Source organism: Alligator mississippiensis, chromosome 11 (genome assembly GCF_030867095.1).
Source record: "Alligator mississippiensis isolate rAllMis1 chromosome 11, rAllMis1, whole genome shotgun sequence".
Taxonomy (NCBI): domain Eukaryota; kingdom Metazoa; phylum Chordata; order Crocodylia; family Alligatoridae; genus Alligator; species Alligator mississippiensis.
Window position 1 is genome coordinate 14,914,453 of NC_081834.1, and position 25,292 is coordinate 14,939,744.

At 53.1% G+C, this 25,292-nt stretch overlaps 2 protein-coding genes across 4 annotated transcripts; one reads left to right on the forward strand and one right to left on the reverse strand.

Moving 5' to 3' along the window:
* Positions 1–940: 940 nt before the first annotated feature.
* Positions 941–5,828, forward strand: LOC102559594 (ras-related and estrogen-regulated growth inhibitor-like protein). The gene is made up of 4 exons (XM_006258084.3): positions 941–1,390; positions 1,936–1,989; positions 2,435–2,511; positions 3,772–5,828. The coding sequence occupies exons 1-4, from the start codon at positions 1,156–1,158 to the stop codon at positions 4,195–4,197; spliced, it is 792 nt and encodes a 263-aa protein (XP_006258146.2). The 5' UTR covers positions 941–1,155; the 3' UTR covers positions 4,198–5,828.
* Positions 5,829–7,169: 1,341 nt separating this feature from the next.
* PLIN1 (perilipin 1) lies at positions 7,170–22,913 on the reverse strand. 3 transcript variants are annotated; one of them, XM_059714596.1, is made up of 9 exons: positions 21,164–22,909; positions 18,711–18,827; positions 18,387–18,585; positions 16,997–17,079; positions 16,243–16,507; positions 15,128–15,315; positions 13,037–13,186; positions 11,498–11,731; positions 7,170–8,869 (listed from the first exon to the last, which is right to left on the reverse strand). In XM_059714596.1, the coding sequence occupies exons 1-9, from the start codon at positions 21,206–21,208 to the stop codon at positions 8,477–8,479; spliced, it is 1,674 nt and encodes a 557-aa protein (XP_059570579.1). In that variant the 5' UTR covers positions 21,209–22,909; the 3' UTR covers positions 7,170–8,476. The 3 variants fall into 3 exon arrangements, with proteins under 3 accessions (XP_059570579.1, XP_019333466.1, XP_006258143.2); XM_019477921.2 differs by lacking the exon at positions 13,037–13,186 and having other exon boundaries at positions 21,164–22,913; XM_006258081.4 differs by lacking the exon at positions 18,711–18,827 and having other exon boundaries at positions 21,164–22,907.
* Positions 22,914–25,292: the final 2,379 nt, after the last annotated feature.

Consider the following 25,292-nt stretch of genomic DNA (forward strand, 5'->3'; position numbering starts at 1 on the left):
GAGAGGGCCACACTGCAGAGGAAGATAGAAAGCCCCATAGTCCAGACCAATCTGACCATGGGGTAAAATTCCTTCCTGACCCCAGATATGGCCTGACCCTGAGCAGAAGGCAAGACTATCTAGCCAGCAATCTCCAGGTTTAAGTCCCAGCAGGAGCATGGCACACCCCAGTCACAATTGGCTTTGGCTGCAACCAACACCTAGCACTTCTAAGGAAGGCAAAAACCCCGACCCTGGCTGATGTAGTAGCAGGAGTGGGGAAAAACTTGGCGGGGAAGTGACTGGAGGGAGTCAGAGAGGTGGGGTTGAGTGCAAGAGGGCTGGGAACGGTAGGTAAACTTACCAGCCCCCCAGACTGAAGCAGTGCCAGTGTCTTTGGTACAAAGGGGCCTCCACAGTAGCATCCTCGCTGGGGCCAGGGACCTGCTCATTGCAGTACCAACCCTGGCCAGAGGGTCCTGGGCAGGGGCACAGGCTGAGACTACTGTGGACAACCGGTTAAATTTGCAGAGAACGAGTTTGGTGCTCTCAGCCAGTGGTTGTTTCTCCACACTGCAGAGGCATTGCACATAGTGGCATGGCTGGCAGCCCCTGCCTGCAAGTGTGGAATAGCTCTTGGATAGCAGTCAGGACAGAGTGTGTTGGCAGAGGAAGTTGGGGTGATGTGGAGTGGGGACGCGGGGACGGCAGGAGGTCAGGGCTGCGTGTCATGACTGAGGTCATGGGGCTAGTGCTGAAATAGCAGGGCACCCTGCATGTCGCGATGGAGGGACATTGGCAGAGCACTGTGGGCAGGGCAAAAGACAATCCTATCTCCCTGCTCGGAGGCCTCATCGTTCACGCTGCAGCTCTGAAATAAAAGCAAGAGGCCTGGCAGCCTGCTGGGCCAGAGACGGGGTCTGAAGGCCTGAAGTGCAGAAGAGACTGGGTGCCCATCCCAGCTAGCTGAGGATCCAGTGTTGGGTTTGGTTTGGAGAACAGTTTAACATCATGTTGTCCCCATCAGGACCCTCCCAGCACCCTGGTACCATGGCTCAGGGGCTTTCTTTTAGGATGATTTGACCGGTAATAGAGTTGGTCTCTAATTTGGGGGATCTCACAAAGAATGGTTAAGCCTTCAGCTCTTGCTGTCACCCCTCCATCCCTGGGAGTGGTATGGCCCATGCAGATCACTGTCCCCTGCTCTGGGGCGGGCGTCATTCAGCCTGGCAGTGCAGAGGAGTGTCAGGCTCTGCAGCGAGAGCTCCACAAATGGTTCTCCGAATCCCTCTGCGCAGAAGTGCCAGCTTCACCCCTGACCCCCAGTCTTTGGTTGAGGTGCCCAGTCCTGCCATGCAGAGAATGGAAGCAAACGTGCTAGTTCTGGGAGCAGACCGTGTGGGGAAATCAGGTGAGCACTTCACTGCCAAGGCAGGAGCAGGAAAGCAGATGGGACAGGGGAAGCTTTCAGACAAGAGCCTGTGAACTGTGGAAGTCTTCCAAGGAAAGAGACATGAACTACATGTCCAAGGACTTTTTAAACTCAAACTGGAGAGCAGGTTGTAGGGTTGTGTGGTCATTAACAGAGATGGGACCTGGCTAGTTCGTTGCATCTCAGAAATCTGTGATTTAGTGTGAAGAAGCAGACTGGAGCCCCTGACAGCACAGGAGCTCAGGGTGGCATAGTCTGTAAGTGAAAAAGCTTTCTTGTCAGCTGCAGTCCTTTGTAATGCAGGTCTGGGAGAGTTTCTGACCCCTTCATCCTCTGCACAAAGACAAGGAAAGAAGGAAAAACAGGGCGCTCGCTCTAAATTCAGAGAGAGCTTAATGTGGAGGATGTCCCAGGGCAGAGTGGATTGGCCGGTGCCTGGAAGTAGCTCTGGGCTGGTGCTGAGTTGGGCTTGCTAGGGACCTAACATGGTCATTTAAATTCCTTGTTTTCTGTTCCCTTTACAGCCCTGACTGTGCGCTTCCTCACCAGGCGCTTCATTGGGGAATACGGAGATACGAGTAAGTGCTGTGCCAGCATCTTGTCCTTGTGGGATGTAGATCCACCACTTTGCAAAGGTCCTGATTTGTGTAACTAATTCTTTCTCCAGGATCTGGCTGTTTCCCAGCTGCCTGTCTCTCTTTGTGAGTTGAACTTGTTGCTTGGAAGCTTCAGGTTTAAATGGAGGGAGCTCCAGGTAGCAGCTAGCAGGCATGCGGGTGCAAGTGCACTGGCTCAAGGGCAACAGGAGTGGGTAGATCCAGATATCTTGGGGTACTCCGTGGCAGACCCTCTGGTCTCAGTGCCAGCATACTGGTGCGTGGTGGGTGCCTTGCTTCTTACCCTGAACAGTCCCCCACCTAAAGAGGAGTGTGTGTGCAGCAGAGAGAAAGGGCTGGGTGCAGAGGGACTCTCACAAAGACAGGACACAGCTCTCTCTGAAGGGTCTTTGTGCTTTGTTGGCAGAATCCATCTACAGCCACAGCCTGGCTGTGGAGGGCAGGGAGATCCTCTTCCACATTTGGGATTTCTCTTATTCACAGGTAAGAGAGCCCTGCTGCTGCTGCTGTAACACATCTGTACTCCAAGAAGAGCTGTTTGTTTCCCCTTGCTAAGAAATTCAAATAGCAAATTGGGATTTGGAGGCATCAGCCAGCTATAATTGCTCCTGCTGGTCTCCCAGCACAACTGGACCAGCCAGATTGTTTGGAGACAGCTGAGATTCCTAGGGTATGGCTTCACCTGCCTGAATCGGAGAGGACTTGAGACAGTAAAGATCATTCCCAAACTACATCAGTGCAGGAATTGGCTCCCTGTTGTTCTAGCCTCTTTGGTAGGGTCTGCTAGAAGCTGCTTGTTCCCTGTCCTGTTATGTGCTACTGTTCCTCCCTCACCCCCAGCCCTTGATAACCTACCCAAAGACAGGGAGGTGCTGAGTCTTTGCCACCAAAAGGAGCCAGAACCATCTAGCTGGTCTTGAGCCTGGATGCTTTGCACAGAAGGGCAGTGAATTGCTGTATGATGCCAGCTCATTCTTCTATAATGCCAGTAGAAAATTCCCATCCCCTCCAGGGTGACAGTCAGATCAGAGGCTGGTTTGGATGTGGGAAATTAGGTGAAACCTTTCCCTTTGGGTTAGTTCAGTTTAAGGCTGTGACTTGGTGTCCAGCAGTCAGGAGCCCCTGTGCTGATGGAGGGCAGGATCGGACTCCCTCTCCTGGAAGCTGGAGTTTCCAGGTCAGATCTGGCCACTACCAACTGTCTGCTGTTCAGTGGGCGTGTTCCACAGTGTCTCGGAGCCAGCGGAGCCTCACTTGGGGCAGGCAGTGGCTCCTCCCTGAGGTGAGGCAAGGCAGGCATGGAGGCTGGGATGGGGGGCTGGTGCGGGCTCCGCCGGCTTCGGGGAAGTGCTCCACTCCCTGGCCCTGATGCGGGGAAGCGGAGCACTTCCCCGGAGTCGGAGGAGCCCGCGCCAGCCCCTGGCCTCTCGGCTCCAGCCCCCAGCTCCAGCCTCCGGCCCCAGCTCCAGCCTCCGGCCCCCCGGCCCCCAGCCTCTCAGCTCCAGCCTTCAGCTCCCAGCCCCCAGCCCCAGCCTCTGGCCCCCAGCCCCCAGCTCCAGCCCCCGGCCTCCATCCCCCTTCGATAAGTGTCCCACGCTGGACTGAGGCAGTGCGCTCATGGACTGCTACTTCTTAGAGGGAACATTGCCCACGACCCTTTTCAGCATAGACTTGCTCCCCAGATTCACCAAATGTGGCTTGTTGATTTATATCCAACTCCCTGCCCCATTTCTCTCTTCCCAGGATGGAGCAGATGAAAGCTCTGCAGAGGAGAAGAGGGTCCAATGGGCAGATGGTTTTATCCTGGTCTACAGCATCTGTGACCGTGCCAGTTTCAACATCCTGCACCCCAAAGTCCAGTTCATTAAGGCAGCCAAGGAAGCCACTAGCCAGGAAAAGGTGCCCATTGTCATTGTGGGCAACAAACGGGACTTGCATCACCAGCGGGTGGTCTCCAGCGAGGAGGGGCGGCTCCTGGCGCTGTCCGTGGACTGCGGGTTCTATGAAGTCTCTGCGGCCGAGGCCTATCACGGGTCACTCATGGTCTTCCAGGGGCTGGCTGAGCGCTTCTGTGAGGCCAAGCTGGCACCAAAGAGGGGCACTGGGATCCGCGGCATCGTAAAGAGTATGTCAGCTGTGTTTGCCCGGAAGAGAACAGACTCGCTCTGAGTTGGAGCCTGGGCATTGTTTCTCCATGTGCTTTCAGGTGGGAATGCCACTGTGCCTGGTCTCCATTGTTAAATTAATCCCCCAGTGCCCATGGAGGGGGGCATATGTTTGAATGAGTAAACTGCCCCCCCACCAATGCCTCCAGCCTCAGGGTGATGATGGAGACTGCCCCTGCTGCAATATAGGCTCACTGCAACCTTTGGCCATAGACCCTTTCCATATTGATTCCTGGGAGACCATCCTGTCCATTCCCAGGGGGCTGGAGCACTTTTGTACAATTACTTGCACACTGCCCTGTGATGAGCTATAAATGTCCCAAGCTCCCACTTTTCCTTTGCGGAGATAATTCCTCAATTCCTATATTTCCCTGTTCCTATTTATTATATATAATACAGCAACTTCTAGAGACCTCTGTCAGGGTTGGGGCCCCATTGTGTTGAGCTCTCTTCATCCTACTACATCTAGGTGCCCCTTGGTTTTACTGTGTTATGTAACTGCTTTCTCAGTACTGAAAAACTCCAAGGTATCTTCTTGATGGTTTTGCACCCTCTGCACTCATGGGCCCTCAGCTGTCCTGCCTTCTCCTGCTAGGACAGCTGAGGATGGAGGAGTGGCCATCCTTCTCGGACAGTGGCTTTCTTCCTCTTAGCCCTCCATTCCTCAGAGTTATGTCATTGGGAACACACACCTGGCCTGTGGCTGTTTCTGACGCCACTGCTGTAGCATGTGAGCAGTTCCCAGTCTGCTGTTCATCCTCACAACAGACACATGTGGCGGGGGAGTCCCATTGTGCAGGGAGGTAAGTGAGGTACATTGAAACTATATGAGATTAGTCACTCAGGAAGTCTATTATAGAGCAGGGAAGGGCACCCTGGCCTCAAGAGTCCCACCTGGAGGTGGCACCAGAGGATGTACCTTTACTGTTTGGCCCTTTCCAGAGCTAAGGTAGCTCTGGAAAAGACACGAAGAGCAATCTGCATAGGCTGATTGCAGGTGGCAGTCTCCTCTTCCATGCTCTTTGGCTTCTCAGATGTTTGCATTTTCAGCTGGGATTTAGTTTGTGGCGAAGCCCTTCTCCAGCATCCCATTCCATTCCTCTTCTGTGAAATCTTAACTGGTTACCAGGTTGTTATGGTGTGATTAGGTGCCTAGAGCTACCCTTGCCAACCAGCTTCTCCTCCTGGTCTTTTACTTACAATGGGCATCTCTGGTTAAAATGACATATTGTCCAAACACGTAAAACGGGGCAAGATACAGTGACTTGGCTGGTTCCCGGGACACAGAACTGTGGAGCAAGATATGGTGCATCTGTCCTGGGTTCTCAGGAGGCATGGGTTGTCTGCTCAGTGCTCACCTACCCCCTGGGGTTGAAGGAAGCTATGTAGGGAAGGGCTGAAGTCTGAATGGATCAGGGTATCTGGCTTCTTCCTGAAAGCCCCATTCCACCCTGAATGTGAAGAGAATGCTCCCCTCAACCTGCCCCATGGCCTTCACCAGTGCCTTGGGAGGCTCCTGCCATGTGATGTTGGTGCCTCACAGTCCCTGAGTGTAAATAAGAGGATGTGGCTGTAAACCCAGTAATTTCTGTGCTGATATGGTGTGTAAATTAAATAAATCCCCTTGTTCCAGAAGCACCTGGCTGTTGGTGGCTGTGTCTGCTGCAAGGGAGTCTTGTGTGTTGGAGTGGGTGCCCAAGGGTGACTGCTCTTACTTAGCTTGCCCTGGTGTCTGCCACGATGAGGGCGGAAACACCAGGCACTTTCTGCGTTCAGGTTAGACCTTCCTGCCCTGACCCCCTCCCTCTTAATCCAGAGCCCTCTCTGCTGCATGCCAGCATGTGGTAGCAGAGTGGTCAGAGCATCTGTTTGTGCCTTTGAAAGGAGGAGTTGGAGGCCTTGTTCTGGACACAAAACAGCTGTCCCCATCAGCGCAGCTTTAAATGGGCACAGGGTCATTCGGGCTGGGAGTCAAAGGACGGGATGTGAACCATCTTGCTCTCGTGTGCTCTGCTGACTGCAGACAGTATTGTGTCTTAAATGTGCTAGCCCTGGCAGCTTTTAGCCTCATGCAGACCTGTGTTTTCTTTCTGCTCCACCCACAGCCCGGACTAACTAAGCCCTTGCAGCTGCTTTCTGAGGCTGGCTCTGACAGCTGTGTGCTGCTTTACCAGCCTGGAAATGAGCCAGGCGGACTTCTCAATCTGCTCTGTGGTGCCTGTGCACTGCTCTGCATTCACCCTCAGCATGTTATGACTTCTGATCCTCTCAGCTCTGCCTTCATGAGTCCCCATGTAGAAAATTCTGTAACCAGGTACCCATTTACAGCAGGGTGGGCAGAGCACCAGTCACAAGCCCTGGCAGTGGCTGTGCTATGGTTACCAGGTCTTTGTACACACACACACTCAAGGATGCACTGGCCACTGGCCAGGATAGATGGCTGCTATGTTTTATCTGTTTTCCAGTTCTTCAGTTGGGAGTAGATCTAGCCTTGGGTCTGTTTCTAAAGGAGGGGCACACAGGCAGTTCCCACTGAGCTGGGCAGATGACTGCTAGTAGGGGGACCAAGTCTCCTCCAGCAGGTCAAGTCAGAAAGGTCCAGTTCCATTAGCTATTACTGCTTAATGAGGGCCCTGATCCAGGTGAAACTCAACAGAAATGAGCCTGAGCCTGGCTACTCAGCCATCCAGAGCCCTGATGCAGGTTCTGATGCTTCTTCATTGAGAGACACTGTTGCCTCGTGCACACAGCCCTGCACTGGAAGGGCTGTGCATGGAAGCAGATTCCCTTCAGCTGCTGCTATACCCAAACTGGGCTGTGTCCTTCCCATGGCTTGGGAGGATAGCAAAAATACCCAACTCAAAGCCTCAGGACCATGCCGCACCCTATTTGCTCCCCACTACCTCCACCCCAGAGAAAGCACACCCAGCAGCCTGCTTGCAAACCTGTGGGTAAGAAAGACGAGCACAACTTGGAGCAGCTCCTGGGGCTGGTTTAATGTAGCCACCTCCAGAATTTGGGGGGTGGGGAGGAGTAGGGGTCACAGCTATCTTCTCCTGTCTCTCTCCAGTGCCAGGATCAGCCAGTCACTCAGGACCCATGTATGTACCAGGCAGCTGTCCCTGAGACTCACATGGAAGAAATGAGAAAGTCATGTAGAAAGCAAGTGGGGAACATTTATTGCTGCGAGAAGTTGAAGAGCCAGTGGCTCTGATTAGGGGGCCTCAAGTTGAACACAGGTCCCTGTCACAGCTGCCACCCACACAAGGTCCATGGCCAATTACTTCTGTTGAAGAAGGATCAGCTACAAGCAACCAGGCCTCCCAGTGCCTTCCCTTTTCAGCTCTCGCTCTCTGGCCTTCTCCACTCTCTCTGTTTCCTCTTTTTCTCCTCTGGTCTCTACTTGCTCCATTTCTCCCTCTTCTGTGGGCTACTCTGCTCTCCTCCAAGATAAATTGTTTCTTCTTATGTTTTCCTGCTCATTTATGAAACCACCTCCAACTGGATAGCTGTCAAAGCCCCATCGCAAGCATGAGGGGCCCCCTCCCACAGCCTGTCTGCTTCATTTACAGGGTAGTTTGTGGGATAAATGTCTCACAGCCTATTTAACTATGATGACCAATGCACTCTTGGGAAAATCTATTTTTGTTAAAGACCCACCATGTAGTTTGTTAAATTGGGCCCAAGAGGGCTCACAACATATATCTGAAAGCCCAAACTCCTTCATCAAACACAGGACAGACCAGCCATTGCATTCTTAATTTGGCTACTGTAAAATAACAGAATTTGAGGTTTGGAGCCTTTTCTGATTACCTCTTCTTGGAAGAAAGAAGCAGAAAGGGCATGGCCCTATGTGCCTCACCTGGGTGGGATGCATTTAAGAGACAGGTTGTGATACAAACCAAACCTTTGCTCTCATCTTACCTCCATTTTCACTGCCCAGCAGGTTTCCCTACTAGGTCGGCCTTTGTTTCAGTTCAGTTGTTACAGCAATGCAGAAACCTGGCCCCACAACCACACTGCTGTTAGGGGAGGGATGGAATAGGCACCTTCAAACTCAATCTCCTTCTGCCCTTGCACTGTACCCGACCCTAGTTCCAGAGGTGACAAGCAAGTCCCCATCCTCTCTATGCACTGGGAGAGAGCACATCTAGGAAATTAAACTGGTAGGATCTTAATGCTAAATCCAATGCCACATCGCTTGCAAGGGGAAGCATAACATACAGTGGCTGTAGGCTGGTACATGCTAAGCAGGCAGCAAGCGGGCTCAGGAGCCCTCCCACTCAGTCTTTCTTGATGGCTGTGCTATAGAGGCTGCTGTAGTGAGCCCTGGTGTAGATGGGCTCTGAACAGAAGCGGTGCGAACCTTCGCTCACTCTCCGGCTGCTGTAGGGGGAGAAGGTGGATTTGCGGGAGATTGTGTATTCAGGCTCTAAGGCCAGGGCCCGATGCAGCGTCTGGCGCTGAAAGGGGAATGGTTGCAGGAAGAGGGGATCCTCAAGATCCAGGAAGGAGAGGGGATGGTGTCCCCGGCTGGCCCGCCACTCAACTCTCAGCAGGACCTTCTCCTGGGCCAGGGGAGTCTCTGGCTTGGAGCCCTCCTTTCTTTTATGCAGACCAGGGATGGGTTTGCTCCCACATGGAGTCTCTTTTTCTTTCAGCTGCAGGCTGGGGAGCTGAACAGCAAAAGAGTGCATGCGTTAACACCCCCTCAGCCCACAGTGAGGGGCCCCTTCACTGCCAGCTGGCTACAGCCTGCCCTGCCCCAAGCACTGCTTTGCCCCAGGCACTGGCTGATGGAGGGGGCCTGGGTACCAAGGAAACAGCCACATGCTCCTGTCAGATCTATGCTGAGGCAGCATCAAAGTTGGGGCTCACTGGTGTTCACAGCCCCAGTGCATTGCTCCCACTGACCCCTCTCCAGAGGTGACTGCATTTCACTGGTACTGCAGCTGGAGGGAAAGTGCTAGAGGAAAGAAAGGATGATGGGCAACTTTAGCCTTCCATCTCACCCCTCCTTCCCTGACTGCTTCTCGATGAAAGCCCCATTTGCTAGCAGAAATGGAGGAGACCCAGCCACCTGCCCCCACTCCCCCTGCCAGGTTCAAGCTCCTCCTCCCCTTGTCAAGGGGTCATAGTTGCCATCCCAAAGAGGCTTCCACCTGGAGCATGCTGCCCAGGGGGAATTAATCCTTTTAGCTAAATCCCTGAGCACCAGGCAGGGCTGAGATGGCTTTTACTGTAGTTAAACCCAACCCACACAAACAAAAGGGCTGGGAGGAGGCTGGGGAGCTGGCGCAGGGGCCTTGGGGGGTAAGGAATGCCAAGACTGCAAAGTATGGCTCCTGCAGACGCCCTCCCTGGCCTTGCAGCATCCTCCCTGCTTCCCCCCAGCACAGTGGGAGATGGGGGCAGCCAGACCAGCCCCACCAGCCCATTCTCTCAGCAAGGTACTCTGTGGGATGACCTCCCCTCCTCCCATGCATTCCTACTCACAACTGACTGCCTGACTGGTCACTTCAGGTCTCTGAAGCTACTGGACCAGAAGAAGAGCAGAGCACGGTCAGAGCCACCAAGGATGAGGTGGACCAGGGGCAGGTCCTTTGGTCTGAGCAGAGCTTGGAGGCAGGTTTGGCCTGGCAGCATTATCTCCAGGCCTGCCTCTGGTTCCAGGGGACTTTGATATCGGCTGTTCTCAGTCCCAAGCCTCTAAGTGACTTGGACCTGCTTCTCTGACCCCCAAAGGACTAAATTGGACTGGCTCCCTCCAGCTGCATTCAGTCTCCAAAAAAGTTGCACCAGAGACAGGGAGATGCAACGCATCAGCGGGAGAGCACCAGGAACCTTAGCTGCCCATCTAGGAACAGGCCCATTTGCCCCTAGCTGCACAGGCCTTGGTTTCTAGGGGTTAGGGCCCATTCACTTGGAGTTTCTCTTCCTGCTGTGATGGAAGATGTAGAACAGGTAGTTTTGGTGTGTGTCTGCTCCTGGGGTCTCCTCCCAAAGGCAAAAGCCCTCCTTGCCTAGGGGGCGTACGGAGTACCCAACCTGGGGCAGGAGTTCATAGTCACAGGGACAAAGTGCTGAGTAGGATCTGGCCTGTATTTAACATGAGCCATCCTGGAGCTCACAGAGAGCTCAGGTGCAGCATCTCCATGGGCGATCTTTTCTGTGTAGGGTAGGAAAAGCTGCTCATGAGGCCAGTGTTACAAAGAGCAGCCAGAGAAGGGCAACCTCCAGCCCTCTCCCAACAAACTGAGCTGGCAGAACCCTGGAGAATTACGGGACCCCAGATGCCTTGGTCTCTCGTAGACATTTTGAAGGACCTCCGCACGCAAGGAACCCCCTTATTCATGGATTCCCATTGGCTCCCTTACAAACAATGACCAGTTAGGCACCTGCCTGATGCCTGCCACATCGCCGGGGCTCAGCTCTGGGAGCTGCTGTCTGAGTCTCTATGTGCCAAGATGCTGATCTGATCATGCCACTGTCACCCTCAAAGGGATCCTTCCACTTCCCTCCCTTGCAATCCCTCTCTCCTCTCCTTTCCTCCCTCCAGTTCTGGGTCCTTGTCTATGCTCCTTAGTCCCTCCTGCCTTTCAGTGGAAAAGTCTGCAGCTAGGGGCAGCCTGACCCCAGACAGGTCCTAGCAGGGGGCAGAGAGAGGAACCCAGCGGTCATTCATGGGGCAGTCTGTGTCTCCATGGACACATGATTAATGTCCTGGGAGCCCTGGGAGGGAAGCAGGAATCAGCTCTGTGTGTGTGTTTGTGGGGTGGGGGTCCTCTCCCTGAACTTTCACCTTCCCAGGAATTTCTCAGAGGCTGAGATCTCAGAAAGTCTGAGAGCAGCACCAATAAAGGACATTAGCAGAGCCATGTGCACAGAAGCCAGGATCAGAATAGTATGGGCTGCAGGCCAGGGTTGGGCTGCCTCACAGCACCCTCCTGCACCATGTCCAGAGTAGGCAGACTCTGGGGTCCATCATTCATGATGCTCCCCAAGACCAGGGAAGGCTCCAGCCTCCTTCCCATGGATTGTGCATGTTATGAGCAAAACAGGTTTGGGCTGGCAGTGAGGTCAGCACTGCAGGGTCACATCTTTTAGCCGCTAGAGGGTTGCTCACACTCCAGAAAGGAGGCCCAACAGGGAAGGGTTCCCATCTGGGGTGGGAGAAGAGGCAGGTCCCAGGCCATGAGAGGCTTCAGCCGGATGGGTGGGAACATTGGCCCCAGACCCCTCATACAGTTCTCCTCTCTCCTGCAGTGCAGACAAAGAGCTCTCTGAGTACAGGATAAACTCACCGGCACATAGTGGGACAGGATGCCCAAGGCACTGCGCAGGGTTCCCCCCAGAGCGCCCACCTTCTCTCTGGCTATGGAAGCTGCTTTGTTGGGGGTGAGCTGGAGCAGTCCCCCAGCTGCATCCCACGTAGCAGAGGGGACCTTCTTCATGCTGGAGATGGCGGGGAGATAGGCAGCTTGCAGTGTCTGGGCCATGCTGCCTACTAGGCTTGGAATCCTGCTGCTCTCGGCTTTCTGCAAAGAGAAACCAGCCCAGCCACTCCAGTCAGTGCCAAGCACAGCCCTGTGGGAGAGCTGCAGGCCCCAGGTATCCCCTCTGCTCTCCAGCCCTATCCCATTACCCCTTCTGCCTCTGAGTGTGCCGCCCCCAGCAGCCCAAGGCCGTGGGGAAGGTGAGGAACCAGTGTCACTGGCTTTGCTGGAGCCACAGCAGCACCGAGCAGATTGCATTTCACTGACTCCTCACTCCCAGCCTCCAGAGACCAAGCTGCCTGTCTCCACGCTGAGGCTACCTTTCTATCCGTCTGACTCCCCCCTACTGCACTGGGAGTGGGGGCAGAGGTGCAAGGTGCTGATCTGCACCCCCCTGCTGGCAGTTTCCTTTCTTCCTTGTCCCAGCAGACCAGTTTCCACTCCAGCAAGCCCTGAGCCAGCTTTTCAGTCCCACTCTGGCAACACAAGGCCAGTGGAGCCAGCCTCCAAGTGTCCCTTGGCTCTCAGCACTGCAGTTGTGACTCCATACCACCACGCTCCAAGTCCTGAGTGCAAGGGACACCCTCAGGCAAAGGGGATGTCAGCAGGGTATCCTGATACCCCAGCCACCCTGCTCTGATCTGCGCAGTCCCGCAGCATCGCAGGCAGCTAGCAGGGATTTCAAAGCACCCCACAGCCCTGTTGGGCACCAAGCACAGTTCAGACAGACAAAAAGAGGCTGGGTCTCTGTATCTGCCTGGCATGGAGACTGCCACCTCCCTTTTCCAGGGGGAAACTGTGGGACAGGGTCACTCCAGCTTCTCTACCAGCTGAGGAGACCACAGAGACTTAGGTTTCTGTCACCCTGCTAGCACAAACCCTAGGCCTGCAACATCCCTGTGCCAGATGCCAGTAGAGGGGCTGGGCCGCCTATGAGGGAAGGAGGCAGGGATGGAGGAGCCTACCAGGGCTTCTCAGCCTGGTTCCTGGAAATATATGGCAAAGGGAGTCTGGCCAGGGGCACAGAGTGACTTCAAAACAGAACCAGTTTCACTTGAGGTAGTGTTATCTAGCAGTGAGAGCACAATGCTGGGAGCCAAGGCTCCTAGGTTCTCTGCTCAGCTCTGTTAGCAAATCCCTTTGGAGGAGGATCCTGTCCCCCCCAAAGCCTCAGTTGTTCCCCAATGGCCCAGAGCCCTGAGGGGATGTGCTATGAGCCACCACAGTTGCCTTGGCCCAAGAACATGGCTGTGGGGGACGGGAGAGGGGGGCGGGGACTGTAGGACCCTTCCCTGGTTGCCTATTGAGCCATCTGGGCTGGGCTCACGGCTCTGCTCATCTCTGTACCTCTCTGGCTTCACTTTCTTTTTTCTTCATCTCCTTTGGCTGCTGTTCTGGCTCCTTGCTCTGTCGCCTGCTCAGCCAGCCTGAAGCTGCATGCTGCACATCACTCAGGACCTGCTGGGCCTTGGCTGTGCTCTGCTTGGCCATACCACCCTGCAGAGGGAGCAAAGAGCCATTGCTCATACTGGGGGTTCCCACCTCTCATCCCTCACACTTGCTACTGGTTCCCAAGCCCAAGTGTTTTGCAGCTGGTTGTGGCAATGGCAGATGGGCAGGAGGAAGAAGAGAGGTCAGACTGCCCTCACACAGTGCCTGGCTCTGAATTCCTGCGGGAAAGCTAAGCACAACAAAAAGACCCTGGTCCAGAGTCAAGGATGGGGTAGCTGTATTAGGGTACACTATGACCCCAGCTCTTTCCATGTCTCAGCTTCCCTGGTGCTCCTGGCCCAGCACCTCAGGGGCTGCGGGACTGTGGCTTGTGGGGCTCAGGCACCACCACAGAAGTTGAACTTTGTGGGATAACAAAGTACCACACTGGCTCTCTCAGCTCTGCTTCCTCTGTTTCTGTGGTAGAGCTGATGGATATGCAGGGAGTATTCACCCAGAACTGAAAGGCAGCCCCCTCGGGGTGGAAAGTACAGCACAGCTGTGCCCCAGAAAGGAACGCCATTGAAGCAGAGTTAGGGTGTTAGGAGACTGAGACATTATTCCTAGGGATGAAATCAGGTCAGGGCCAGGGCCAAAACAGATGCCTCAACTCTTTTCAGAACATCCACCCTGGTCCAGGACTTTAGGGGTGTGACATGATGTTGGGAGAGCCAGAGGAGGCATGCACATGCCTAGGATGGTGGCAGAGAAGGCTCTGGGGCTCTAGCAAGCCTGGGAAAGGCAGCCTCAGCACCAAGGGAGCTTCAGGGAAAGGCAAGATGGGGGAGTCTTCCTGCTCCTGATGTTATCAGTGTTTCCGCTGGGCTGTTTGCTCTGGGAAGGAGGTCACATCAGGGGCATTAATCAACAATATCCATGTAGAGCCAGCTAAAAATAATTCATCTGGGCCAGGGTCTTATGTGTGCTGATGCCACAGAGGATGCAGGGGCCATGTCTTCAGGACCCTGGCTGCCTGGGAGGATTAAACAGCTGGCAGCAAAATATGCGCCAGAGGGACCCAGGGGCTGGGGCCCACTCACTCTTAAACTGGAGCATGGAAGAAAACCATTTGTAACAGTAAGAACCATTACTCTAATCTTCTTTTAAAATGCTCTAAACCAATGGTTTTCAACCTATTCTCTTTTGCAGACTAAAAAAGTTTCAATTGAGGTGAAGACCTCTTGAATTGTGTGAGTATTCACATACTTTGATTGATCATATAGTCAATTTGATTGGTCATCTTTTGAGGACCTCTTAGACAAAGTCTGCAGACTCCTGGGGTCCAAGGGCCACAGGTTGAAAAACACTGATCTAAAGAGTCAGACCTTGAACCATGCTGTCCCACCTCCAGGAGAGGGAAGTGCAGGCGAGGCCTCAGCAGTCAGGAAGGCACAGTGAGGCCAGACACTTGGGTTACATTCCTGGCCCCAACATTATTAGTTGTCTTACCACATTACCCAGGAGCTTCAGACCTGTGCCCAGAGCAAAAACCTCAGGCACTTGAGGAATCAGCTCCCAGGCAGCCCACTGTGAAAGAGAAAGAAAAAGCACATCCTACCCCGCAGAGGACCACAAGGCTGAACTGAATAAGAGCACTTGGAGCTCCTCAGGAACACCAGTATGACAACCAGGCAGATGTATTCCTGCTACTTTGGAGTGCTACTTGTCTCTGTAAGTGTAGCCCTAGAAACTATTTTGGAGATGGGGGGGCAGAGCTGTGCCTTCTGCCATGTAGCAAGGACACACTGCACCTAGAGCTAATCTAAGGCCTGCCTTAAACTATAGCTATCGTTTGTGTGGCTTGAGACACAGAGGCTTTGTACAGAGACGGGGGTTGACCCACATTTTGAGACTGATCAAACCAGGGGCCAACCTGTTGCTTGATATCCCCACAAGACATGGCAACAGGCTCAAGGCTGCTGGGATATGCGAAGCAGGGGCACTCACCAGACCTGGGATCCACAGGGCCAGCTCCTGCCCCTTGGCTTTTGTGTGCTGGATGGCTCGGGCAGCCTGCTGGTAGGCATGGTAGGAGACAGTGCTGGTCAGAGTGCCAATCCTGTGGAGAGTGCTGAGCTCTGGCTGTGCCTGGGAGGCCGCTGCCTTTGATCCTTGTGCCCCTGCAGGCTTCTGAGCTAATGGCAAAAGGGCAGAGCAACATGGGAACAGGCTAGTCACCAGTACAAGCACACACAGCCTGCAGCTTGCTCTGCACCCCCTGCCCATGGGCAGCTCTGCTTGGGACTCCCCCATTACTCCAATCTTTCCTGGGAAATCGCCCAGGCTCTCAACAGCCACTGCCCTGGGGCTCCAGCATTTGTGGGTCTTGGCATTGAGGTGACCCTGACTCTCCCAGCCATAGAGTGGATCCCACGCTGCTCAGTAATGCCCTCTCCCTCCTGACATTTCATTTCAGAAGCCCCTTCACATCCTTCCACCTGCCCCCATCATCCATGCCTAGGGCTGTGCATTGCTATGCTAGGAGAGCCTGCCTCTGACCGGGATGACAGGGCCACCTTGTGGGAAGATCAGCAGCTGGTTGGAGACTCCGCTGGGTGCCTGCATGGGGCAGACACAACCCAGGTCACTCCCTGACCCTCCTTATCAACCCAACAGGGATACCAGGGGGCAGTGTTTGTCACCTAGGGGTGAGGGAACCATTGTCTGCCCAGAAAGAGGGAAGGTATTCAGGATGCAAGCCCACCCCTTCCCAGCCTCTACTCCAGTAGCAGCACTCTACCCACCTCTGCCAGTGCCACCCAGTCCTGACTTGCAGGACCCCTTTCCCCACCCCTCCTTGCCAATCAGGTCCTGCAGCCCTCACCCAGTGCTGCCCGCACCCCTGGCCTGAGAACCATCCCCTTCCCATGTTATTCTAATCCTCAGTAACAAACACTCTTGACTCTGCTTTGAACAGGGCAGAGCCTCCACCAAAGCTGTTTTCATGGCACTCAGATCTGACCTTGGGTCTGCCCAAAAAGAAAATCTGCCACGAGCCCATGGTACCTAGCCCCTCCCTGGGGCAACCTTCTCCCCATATGCCCTTAGAGAGGCAGGGCTACCTGGCTGACAGTCCTCTTCTGGTAGGAGAAATGCCACCAGCTTCTCCAGCTTCCCTAGAGCTGTGTCTACCCCTGTGGCTGCCATCTGGCTGACCCGGCTGCTCCAGGCATATTCTGCTGTGCTTGTTGCTGTGCTCCTGGTCAGCTCATAGCCCTCAGCAGCCAGCCCCAGGATCTTGTCCAGGGCCCCCAATACAGAGCTGCCAATGGTGCTCTTAGCACTTTGGAGAGGGGTGGAGATGGAGTCCTTTAGCTTGGATGCAATCTGCAGCAGGACAGATGGAAGAGACCCTGATGCTGTGCTCCAGTCAGCTAGGGGGGTCTCACTGTGGGGAGGCCACAGTGAGCATTTGGAACTAAGGCCCAGACTATTGTGGAGATAGCTAGAGCAGCTCTGTGGGGCGGAACACCGCCCCTGTCTGAAGGGCCACAGAGATGCCTGGGGGACAACAGATTGTAGAGAACCCTGGCCTCAGGTGCAGCTGAGCAGATGTGACATGACCCTGATGGTCAATGCCTTATGCTGACTCCAGCCCACATCCCCATGTTCACCCCTTGCTGGGTGACCCTCAGGGGCTTGTTCCTCAGAGCTGCACTATTAGCCTCAGAACAGCCCAACAGTGCCCAATTACTGCTCCTTGGCTTCAGGAACCCAGGGTACTGTCCCCTGTCCCACAGAAATAAAGCATCCCTCCAGTATGTCAGTGGAGTGGGCAGAGGGTGAGTAGGGGTAGAGCCAGAGTGTCTGACTTACCTTCTCCACCGGATACTGGAGGGCAGGGATCTTCTGCTCCAAGTGATCCAAGCCCCGGCAGGCCAGGGTGTTGGCAGCACTGACTGAACCAGACAAGGCATAGACATTAGCTTGGTGGTTGGGAGCGTGCTCAGATCCATGAGAGGGTGCAGTTGGGGGCAGCCTCTCCAAATGTGTGGACCCAGAGCTGTGCTAAGTGGTGGTGCTGTGATGCTAGAGGTGCCATTTTCAGAATGGCAAATTCATATGCCTTAAAGGACTAGTACTTGTCCCCTCCCATGGCTGCATGGAGGGCAGACTTAGCACCCCTCCACCTTCACCTAATGCCAGGGTCCTAGGGAGGCATGTAGGACATGCTTGGCCCCCTTGGTCAGAGGGGGCCACCTGGTTAATTCTCTCTACTGTCAAGCAACACCTAAGGCCCAAAGCTCTCAAGACCTTCAGTCCTTACCTGTGCTGGGGCTGGGCCGTGAGAAGGTGAGGGCATGTGGGCTACTAAGAAAGATGCTTGCCTGGGTAGTGGCTCCACGGAAGGAGGCTAGAGGGGTCTGGGGTTTGTTGCTCTCTGGCCATGGCTTTGACAAGTCACAGCCATGAGCTGAGGGAAAGGTAACCAGGAATAACCAGGAGGCAGTGTTCAGGATTCAGGCTGAGCTTTGAACTCCTTCTCCTCACATATTGGCTTTTCCCTCTAGTGTGGGGGAACTGGGGTAAACTAGGAGCTGCAGACGAGACCTTGTCCCAACCTTCTCTGCTTTTTCCCCAGTTCACTTCTGGATGGGGTTCTCCTTTGGAGGAGAGAGGCTAATATAAGGGTGTTGACAGGCCCTGCTAAAAAGGCTTGGTAAAGGGAAGCCTGGCTGCCAGCCCAGATTACCTTCTGCTGTTCCAGCTGGTCCCTGGAGAGAGGACTGTCCCTTGCTTTCCCTCTCCATAATGGGTAGAGATCTCTAGTGACTTTTATTAGCCCAGCCAAAGCTTGAAACCCAGGTCTCACCTACCTAAGAATATGTGAGAAACACTTAGGACATGTATGACTGCATTCATATTCCAGGTGCTCACAGACATGAGCCCAGCTCTTCTCTCTGCACCGCCCCCATCCCTTTCAGCAAGGCATCAGGGTTACATGTGCAAACAGGGCCAGAGCAGTTAAGTGACTTGATCCCAGCTATTGAAGAAGTAAAGCAAGGCTATACAACCTGTCCTTCCTGGATCCCAGGCCTGTGCTCTGGCCGTAAGGCAGCACCACCCAAAGGCAGCCTTGTTTTATAGGCAGGGGGAATTTCATAGCCTCAGCATCCCAGGCATGGTAATCCCTCACTCCCACACTCCCTTCTCCAGTGCCCTGCACCCTCCTGCCCCACAGCTGGAAAGATCCCAACAGACTCACACTGAGGCTCCAGTCTGCGCACCACAGGCTCCATGCTCCAGGCAGCCAGCGAGCTAGCTCCCTGCATGCCCTTCTCATAGGCCTCACACACCGAAGCCACGAGGGGGTGTGCCTCTTTGGTGCTGGCATACGTCCTCTGAAGGCTCTCTCGGGTTGAACTCACCACTGGAAGCTGCAAGACCCTCTGCAGCACATTCTCCTGTGTGTGGCAAAAAGAGAGCATGGTAGGGGGCTGGGCACAGTGAACAACCAATAATGTGGAAAAGGGAATGTCGGTGGCCCTGTTCATCTAGCGACAACTGCACAAGTCCCTCCAGTCCTTACCACTGCCAGGCCCACAACTCCCACTGCAGAAGGGCATGCAGCAGACAGAAAGCAGTGCTTGTTTGATCCATGTCTTCCTGCACTCATTGGGACCTTCCTCTTTACCTCTAGCATTTCCTATCGACAAAGTACAGGGGAGAAATAAGAACCAGGATAGAACAGAAGTGAATGGGACAATCTGTAAAGACTCAAACCAGCTCCACACTGTGCAGAACCATCCCTTGAGCACCTTAGAGACATGTCTGAGGGGTAGGGCACCATGTATGCAGGTCTTTGAGCATGGTCTGGCTTGGGTGAGCTCTGTGGGAAGCCCAGCTGGGCTAATTATATTAATTCTTAGACATAAACTCAGCTCAGATTTGAAAACAGTGTCAGAACCTTGTTCCTAGGTGAAGCAAGGATTTCATGGTCACACGAACAAGGAAATCCCTTAAGCTCTGCCTGTCTCCCTGCCCCACATCTAATTTAGATGACAACACAGTGTATGAAGCTGATCATAGATGCATAGATGTTTGGGTCGGAAGGGATCTCAGAAGATCATTGAGTCCGAGCACCTGCCCTGGGCAGGAAAGAGCGCTGGGGTTAGATGACCCCAGCTAGGTACATTGTCTAGCCTCCTCTTAAAGACCCCCAGGGTAGGGGAGAGCACCACCTCCCTTGGAAGCCCATTCCAGATTCTGGCAACCTTAACCGTTACAAAGTTTTTCCTGATGTCTAACCTAAATCCACCCTCTGTCAGTTTGTGGCCATTGTTCCTAGTTACTCCAAGGAGTACCCTGGCAAACAGCACATCTCCTATTCCTTGCTGTTCTCCACCCCCACCTCCAAATGAACTTGTAGGGGACCACAAGATCACCTCTCAGCCTTCTTTTGCTGAGGTTGAAGAGATCCAGGTTCCTTAATCTCTCTTCATAGGGCTTTGCCTGCAGGCCTCTAACCATATGAGTGGCCCTCCTCTGAACCCTCTCGAGGTTGTCCAAATCCCTCTTGAAGTGCGGCACCCAAAACCGGATGCAGTACTTCAACTGCGGCCTGCCCATTGCCGCATAGACAGGAAGTATCACCTCCCTGGACCTGTTAGTCATGCACCTGCTAATGCATGATAAAGTGTGGTTAGCTTTGTTGTGCACTTCGTCACATTGACAACTCATGTTCTTCTTGGAGTCAACTATGACTCCAAGATCCCTTTCCAATGCTGTGCTGCTGAGGTCATCCCCCAGCTTGTAAATGTATTGCTGCTACCTTGTCCCTAGGTGCAGCACTTTGTACTTGCCTTTGTTGAACTGCATCCTAGTCTGTTCTGCCCACTTTTCCAACCTAACCAGATCTGCCTAGATTTGTTCCCTACCCTCTAGTGTGTTAATTTTACCCCATAATTTGGTATCATCTGTGAATTTGGACAGACTGCTTTCCATGTCCTCATCCAAGTTACTGATGAAGACATTGAACAGCACCGGTCCAAGGACCAAGCCTTGTGGAACTCCACTGCCCACATCTTTCCAGGTCGATATCAACCCTTCCGCCACCACTCTCTGGGTGCGACCCCTAAGCCAATTTGCCACCCACCTGACCGTGCAATCATCTACATCACAGCCGCTCAGTTTATTTATGAGAATAGGATGAGATACTGTATCGAAGGCCTTCTTAAAATCCAAGTAAAATACATCTACCTCAACTCCTGTGTCTAAGCATTTAGATGTTACAAAGAAGGAGGGTCATTACAAAGAAGGAGCATGAGAATGTTACAAAGAAGAGGGTTATTCCCAGTTGCCTGGATTTGAGGGGTTAGCTGGGCTCATCATCTCTCAAAATGGTGGCTCTAATGTGAGCACTGTTTCAGGACTGCATATTGCAAATCAATAGAAGAGGATGAGGTGATCACCAGGTGAGAGAAATGGAGACAGTCTATGTCTCAGTTGTTGTCCCACTGGTGACCAAGCATGGTTATGGCTCTGTAAATACAATAAACATAGGAACTGATGGTATTTCGAATCTGAACTGGAACCAGCAACCATGTAAGTTCTTCAGTGGGGCAATTTCAGTGGCTCTGGTTATTCACAACATGACAGCTGAGGGTATGTAGCCCATGCTGCAAATACTGATAAGGTACAAACAACCAGCTACGTGAGCCTCTGTTGCTGATAGGCAAATCATGGTTGTCAAGTGAGGACACACTTGAGATTGTTTCTGGACTCTGCACTATTGAGTTTCCAAGTTTGCTACAGGTCCTTGTTTCCCTCTGACAGATATACCTTATTGCTCCAGTTCCAGGTCTAATGAAAACATGATGCAAACTTTTTTTTCCAATGAAACACAAGGCACTGTGATTTTTGACTCAAACACTTCTTGGCAGCATCAGAAACCTTCTCCCCACCCCCTCAAGCTGGGGTGGTCCAGCTGAGGTCTATCACACCATCCATCTTTGGTTCTCCACCTCTTTCCCCTCCACTCACCTTGGCACTTCCATTCTGCGTTGTCCAATTCTTCTTTGCTGCCATCCTGACACATCAGTCTGTAAAGCAGGGTTCCCAGTGCTCGTTACAACACTCAGTTGCTCTCAGCCACCCTGGCAGCTCCAATGTTGTCTGGTGTCTCCTGACCTGCAACCCAGACTGGTAGGAGCAAAACGCTATGCTGAGGCAGCACGCACAACTGGTGGGTGGGACCTGGCATTACTTAACAGCTATCTATTTACCCAGTTACACATCAGAATTAGCAACTCCAAAAAACCTCCCTTCAACTAAAAAGAGGGTCTGCAACAGAGTCACAGAGGCTTCAGCCCAGGAGAGGAGTGACAGGTGCTGCATGTCAGAGCGGAGATGTGCTGACTGCACTGTGGGGTGAGTTCCCCCACAGCAGGCATGTCCTGAGGAGCAGGAAAGGGGGCTGCAGGTCACTATTGAGGCGGCCCAGCCAAATTGAGGGGGGAGGTCAGGGCCGGATTAGCTGGAGCTGTGGAGGGTCAGGGGGACAGAGAGGTGGCAGAGTTCAGGACTGAAAAAGCACAATCGCCTCCAGTGCCAGCAGTGAGTACCCAGAAGGCAGATCCCTGCTGCTTATTCCATCAGTGCAGTACAAAGTCAAACCCTATTCCAAGGCACCACAAAAGTGTCCAGCACTGCTCAACAACACTTCAATGCACACTCCACCCACAGCATACCCAAAGCACCCTGGGATGGAGCTCATTGCCACCCCCTTGCTTCTAACCCAAGCACCCTCCAGATACCCCCATTTCCACCTGTTTTCCACATTAAATACAGAGTAATTAAGGCAGAATCATTGCTCCAGATGATACCTGCCCCAGTTTCCATAGCACGGGTAAGAATTCATGCAAGGCACGCACTCGTCACTTGAGTACTCACAGAGTGGCAGTTAGATGCTGTCTTCAGTGGGGTGCCAGGAGCCAAGAGAGTCTGGCAGTGCTCTGCCCTTGAGTGTATCCTCTGACACACAAGTCCTGCCCCAGATGGTAACACCACAAAGCCTCACCTCCCAGCTGCATGGGTTTAGGAGCCTGTGAGTTGCTGTGGTAACTGGACAAACAGCTCACTTGAGTCTTATCAAATTCATAAAGCTGATGGCATGACTAGCCTGAAAAATCCCTTCTCCCATTCTCACTGCAGATCCCAGAGAATGAGATACAGGGACTCCTGGGTCAGCTGGCCAGACCTGCATCAAATCTGATGCAGCAAAGAGAAATCTCTGAACTTTAATGCTTTAGAGCAACTGGCAGATAGAGGAGGTGGGAGATCTCAGGAAGAGCGAGTCTTGTCTGGGTGGCTCTTGCCAATAGTTATCATGGATGGAGTGCCGTAGAGGTCAGAAGTGTTCTACTGATTGTATTGCTATGGCACCCGAGAACCCCAGTCATGGACCAAGACCATACAGTGTTAGATGCTGCACAAACAGAACAATAGATGACCCCAGAATTTACAAGCTGAGTGTAAGACAATTGGCAAGAAGATGAGGGGTTACAAGGAAATAGTGAGACAGTATAATCAGATATGATCTCCCCGCACCAACAACAACCATTGTCATATTTTTGTAGGCATCTTGGCAATGGTGAGTTTTAAGGGTGGCAGCTGTGCCTATGTTCACAAGTGTGAGAGACAGCATGGAAGTGGGAAGGTGCTTGTTTGACAAACCTAACAAATGGGCAGTGGAGGCTGGCTATGATGAGATGGGAGCAGACTTCTGGATACTAACAGAGATAATGAGGAGGGTGGGAAAAGGCTGGGAAGGATGTTGGACGTGTAGACGAGTCAGCTGTGTTTGATGTAATATAGAACAGAGAGCCAACATGGGGATGAGACAGTTAAAGTAATGGGCCAGCAAAACAACTTTCGCAGCAGCATTTTGAACAAATATGAGCAGGGCATGTTTGCATTTTCCAAGGACAGAAGGAGATATTGCAATAGTCAAGACACAAGGTGATGAGAATTTTGACTGTTGTGGATAGATGGGAAAGGCCACATCTTATGGCAACCTTTTTTCTCCAAAAGTATTGGAGAAAAAAGTTCAGCAAGACTTAGTATTAGACAGGATGTGAGGCCAAAGTTGAATACTATGCCCAGATTACAGGCTTGAGTAAACAGGCAGGATAGAGGTTTCATAGTTTCATAGTTGGTAGGGTCAGAAGGGACCTGAGCAGATCATCAAGTCCAACCCCCTGCCATGGGCAGGAAAGAGTGCTGGGGTCAAACGACCCCGGCAAGGTGTCTATCTAGCATCCTTTTGAAGACCCTCAGGGTAGGAGCGAGCACCACTTCCCTTGGAAGTTGGCTCCAGATCCTAGCTGCCCTGACTGCCTTTTTAAGGGCACCTTTTAAGCACCTTTTAAGGAGGAGAGAAAAGAGGACCCAAGTAATTATAGGCCTGTAAGCCTCACCTCAGTGCTTGGGAAGCTCTTGGAGAGGATCATCAAGGAGCACATCTGTGGGGGGCCTGCAGGGGAGATCATGCTCAGAGGCAATCATAAGGGGTTCACCAAACGCAGGTCCCGCCAGACCAACCTGATTGCCTTTTATGACAAAGTAACTAAATCCTTGGATGATGGTGTCGCTGTGGTCATAGCCTTTCTAGATTTTAAGAAGGCCTTTGACACTGTCTCTCACCCCATCCTCATCAATAAATTAAATGACTGCAGCATCGATGCCTGCACAGTTGGATGGGTAAAAAATTGGCTGATGGGGTGCACCCAGAGTAGTGGTGGACGGGTTGTACTCAACCTGGTGAGATGTGAGCAGTGGGGTACCCCAGGGCTCGGTCCTCGGGCCTGCACTGTTTAACATCTTCATCAGTGACTTGGACGAGGGGGTGGAAAGCACGCTGTCCAAGTTTGCTGATGACACTAAGATGTGGGGCGAGGTGGACACACTTGAAGGGAGAGAGAGGCTGCAACTAGATTTAGACAGACTACAGAAGTGGGAAGACGAGAATAGGAGGGGTTCAACGAAGACAAATGCAGGGTGCTGCACCTGGGGAGAAGGAATCCACAGCACACATACAGTCTGGGGAGCTCCCTTCTTGAAAGCACAGAGGCAGAAGGGGATCTTGGAGTCATTATTGACTCCAAGATGAACATGAGCCGCCAATGCCAGACCTCAGCCAGCAAGGCCAGCCATACCTTGTCATGCATCCAAAGGTGCATCTCAAGCCGGTCCAGAGAGGTGATACTCCCCCTCTATATGACTTTGGTCAGGCCGCAGTTGGAGTACTGCGTCCAGTACTGGGTGCCACACTTCAAAAGGGATGTGGCCAGCCTGGAGAGGGTTCAGAGGAGGGCCACTCGCTTGGTGAGAGGGCAGCAGGACAGGCCCTACGAGGAGAGACTGAAGGACCTGAACCTGTTCAGCCTCAGCAAGAGGAGGCTGAGGGGGGACCTGGTGGCTGTGTACAAGCTCATCAGGGGAGATCAACAGCAAATAGGCAGAGCTCTTTTCTCCCCAGCACCACCTGGGGTGACAAGGAGCAATGGTCATAAGCTGATGGAGAATAGGTTTAGGTTGGAGATCAGAAGGCAATATTTTACAGTTAGGGTGGCCAAAATCTGGAACCAACTTCCCAGGGAAGTGGTCCTCGCCCCTACCTTGGGCAAATTCAAGAGGAGGTTGGATGATCACCTGTCTGGGGTCTTGTGAACCCAGCATTCATTCCTGCCTGTGGCAGGGGGTCAGGCTAGATGATCTGTTCAGGTCTGTCCTGACCCTAGCTACTATGAAACTATGACTCTGAAGTAGTGCCTCCTGATATCTAGCCTGAATCTACTCTGTCAATTTATGGCCGTTATTCCTTGTTACTCCCAGTAGTGCTCGGGGGAACAGGGACTCTCCCATTGCCTGCTGGTCTCCCTTGGCCAGTTTGTAGACTGCCACCAGATCCCCACTCAGCCTTCTCTTGTGGAGGCTGAACAGGTTCAGGTCTTGTAGCCTCTCTTCATAGGGCCTGCCCTGCTGACCCCTGATCATGCAAGCAGCCCTCCTCTGGACCCTCTCGATGCTGTCCACATGCCTCCTGAAGTGTGGCGCCCAGAACTGGTGTTGTCATTAATAGTAAGAAAGGGAGGGCTTGGTAGGGGAGAGA

What these genes read in the sequence shown, in the direction of transcription:
- LOC102559594 (XM_006258084.3), top strand. Translation starts at nt 1,156, where the DNA reads ATGGCCCATGCAGATCACTGTCCCCTGCTCTGGGGCGGGCGTCATTCA. An exon ending in AGACCGTGTGGGGAAATCAG is followed by an intron (nt 1,391 to 1,935) that starts GTGAGCACTTCA and finishes TTCCCTTTACAG; the next exon opens with CCCTGACTGTGCGCTTCCTC. An exon ending in GGGATTTCTCTTATTCACAG is followed by an intron (nt 2,512 to 3,771) that starts GTAAGAGAGCCC and finishes CTCTCTTCCCAG; the next exon opens with GATGGAGCAGATGAAAGCTC.
- PLIN1 (XM_059714596.1), bottom strand. Translation starts at nt 21,208, where the DNA reads ATGGCAGCAAAGAAGAATTGGACAACGCAGAATGGAAGTGCCAAG. An exon ending in AGAAGAGGACTGTCAGCCAG is followed by an intron (nt 15,316 to 16,242) that starts GTAGCCCTGCCT and finishes TTTTGCCATTAG; the next exon opens with CTCAGAAGCCTGCAGGGGCA. An exon ending in CCCTGTGGATCCCAGGTCTG is followed by an intron (nt 13,187 to 15,127) that starts GTGAGTGCCCCT and finishes CTCCCTCTGCAG; the next exon opens with GGTGGTATGGCCAAGCAGAG.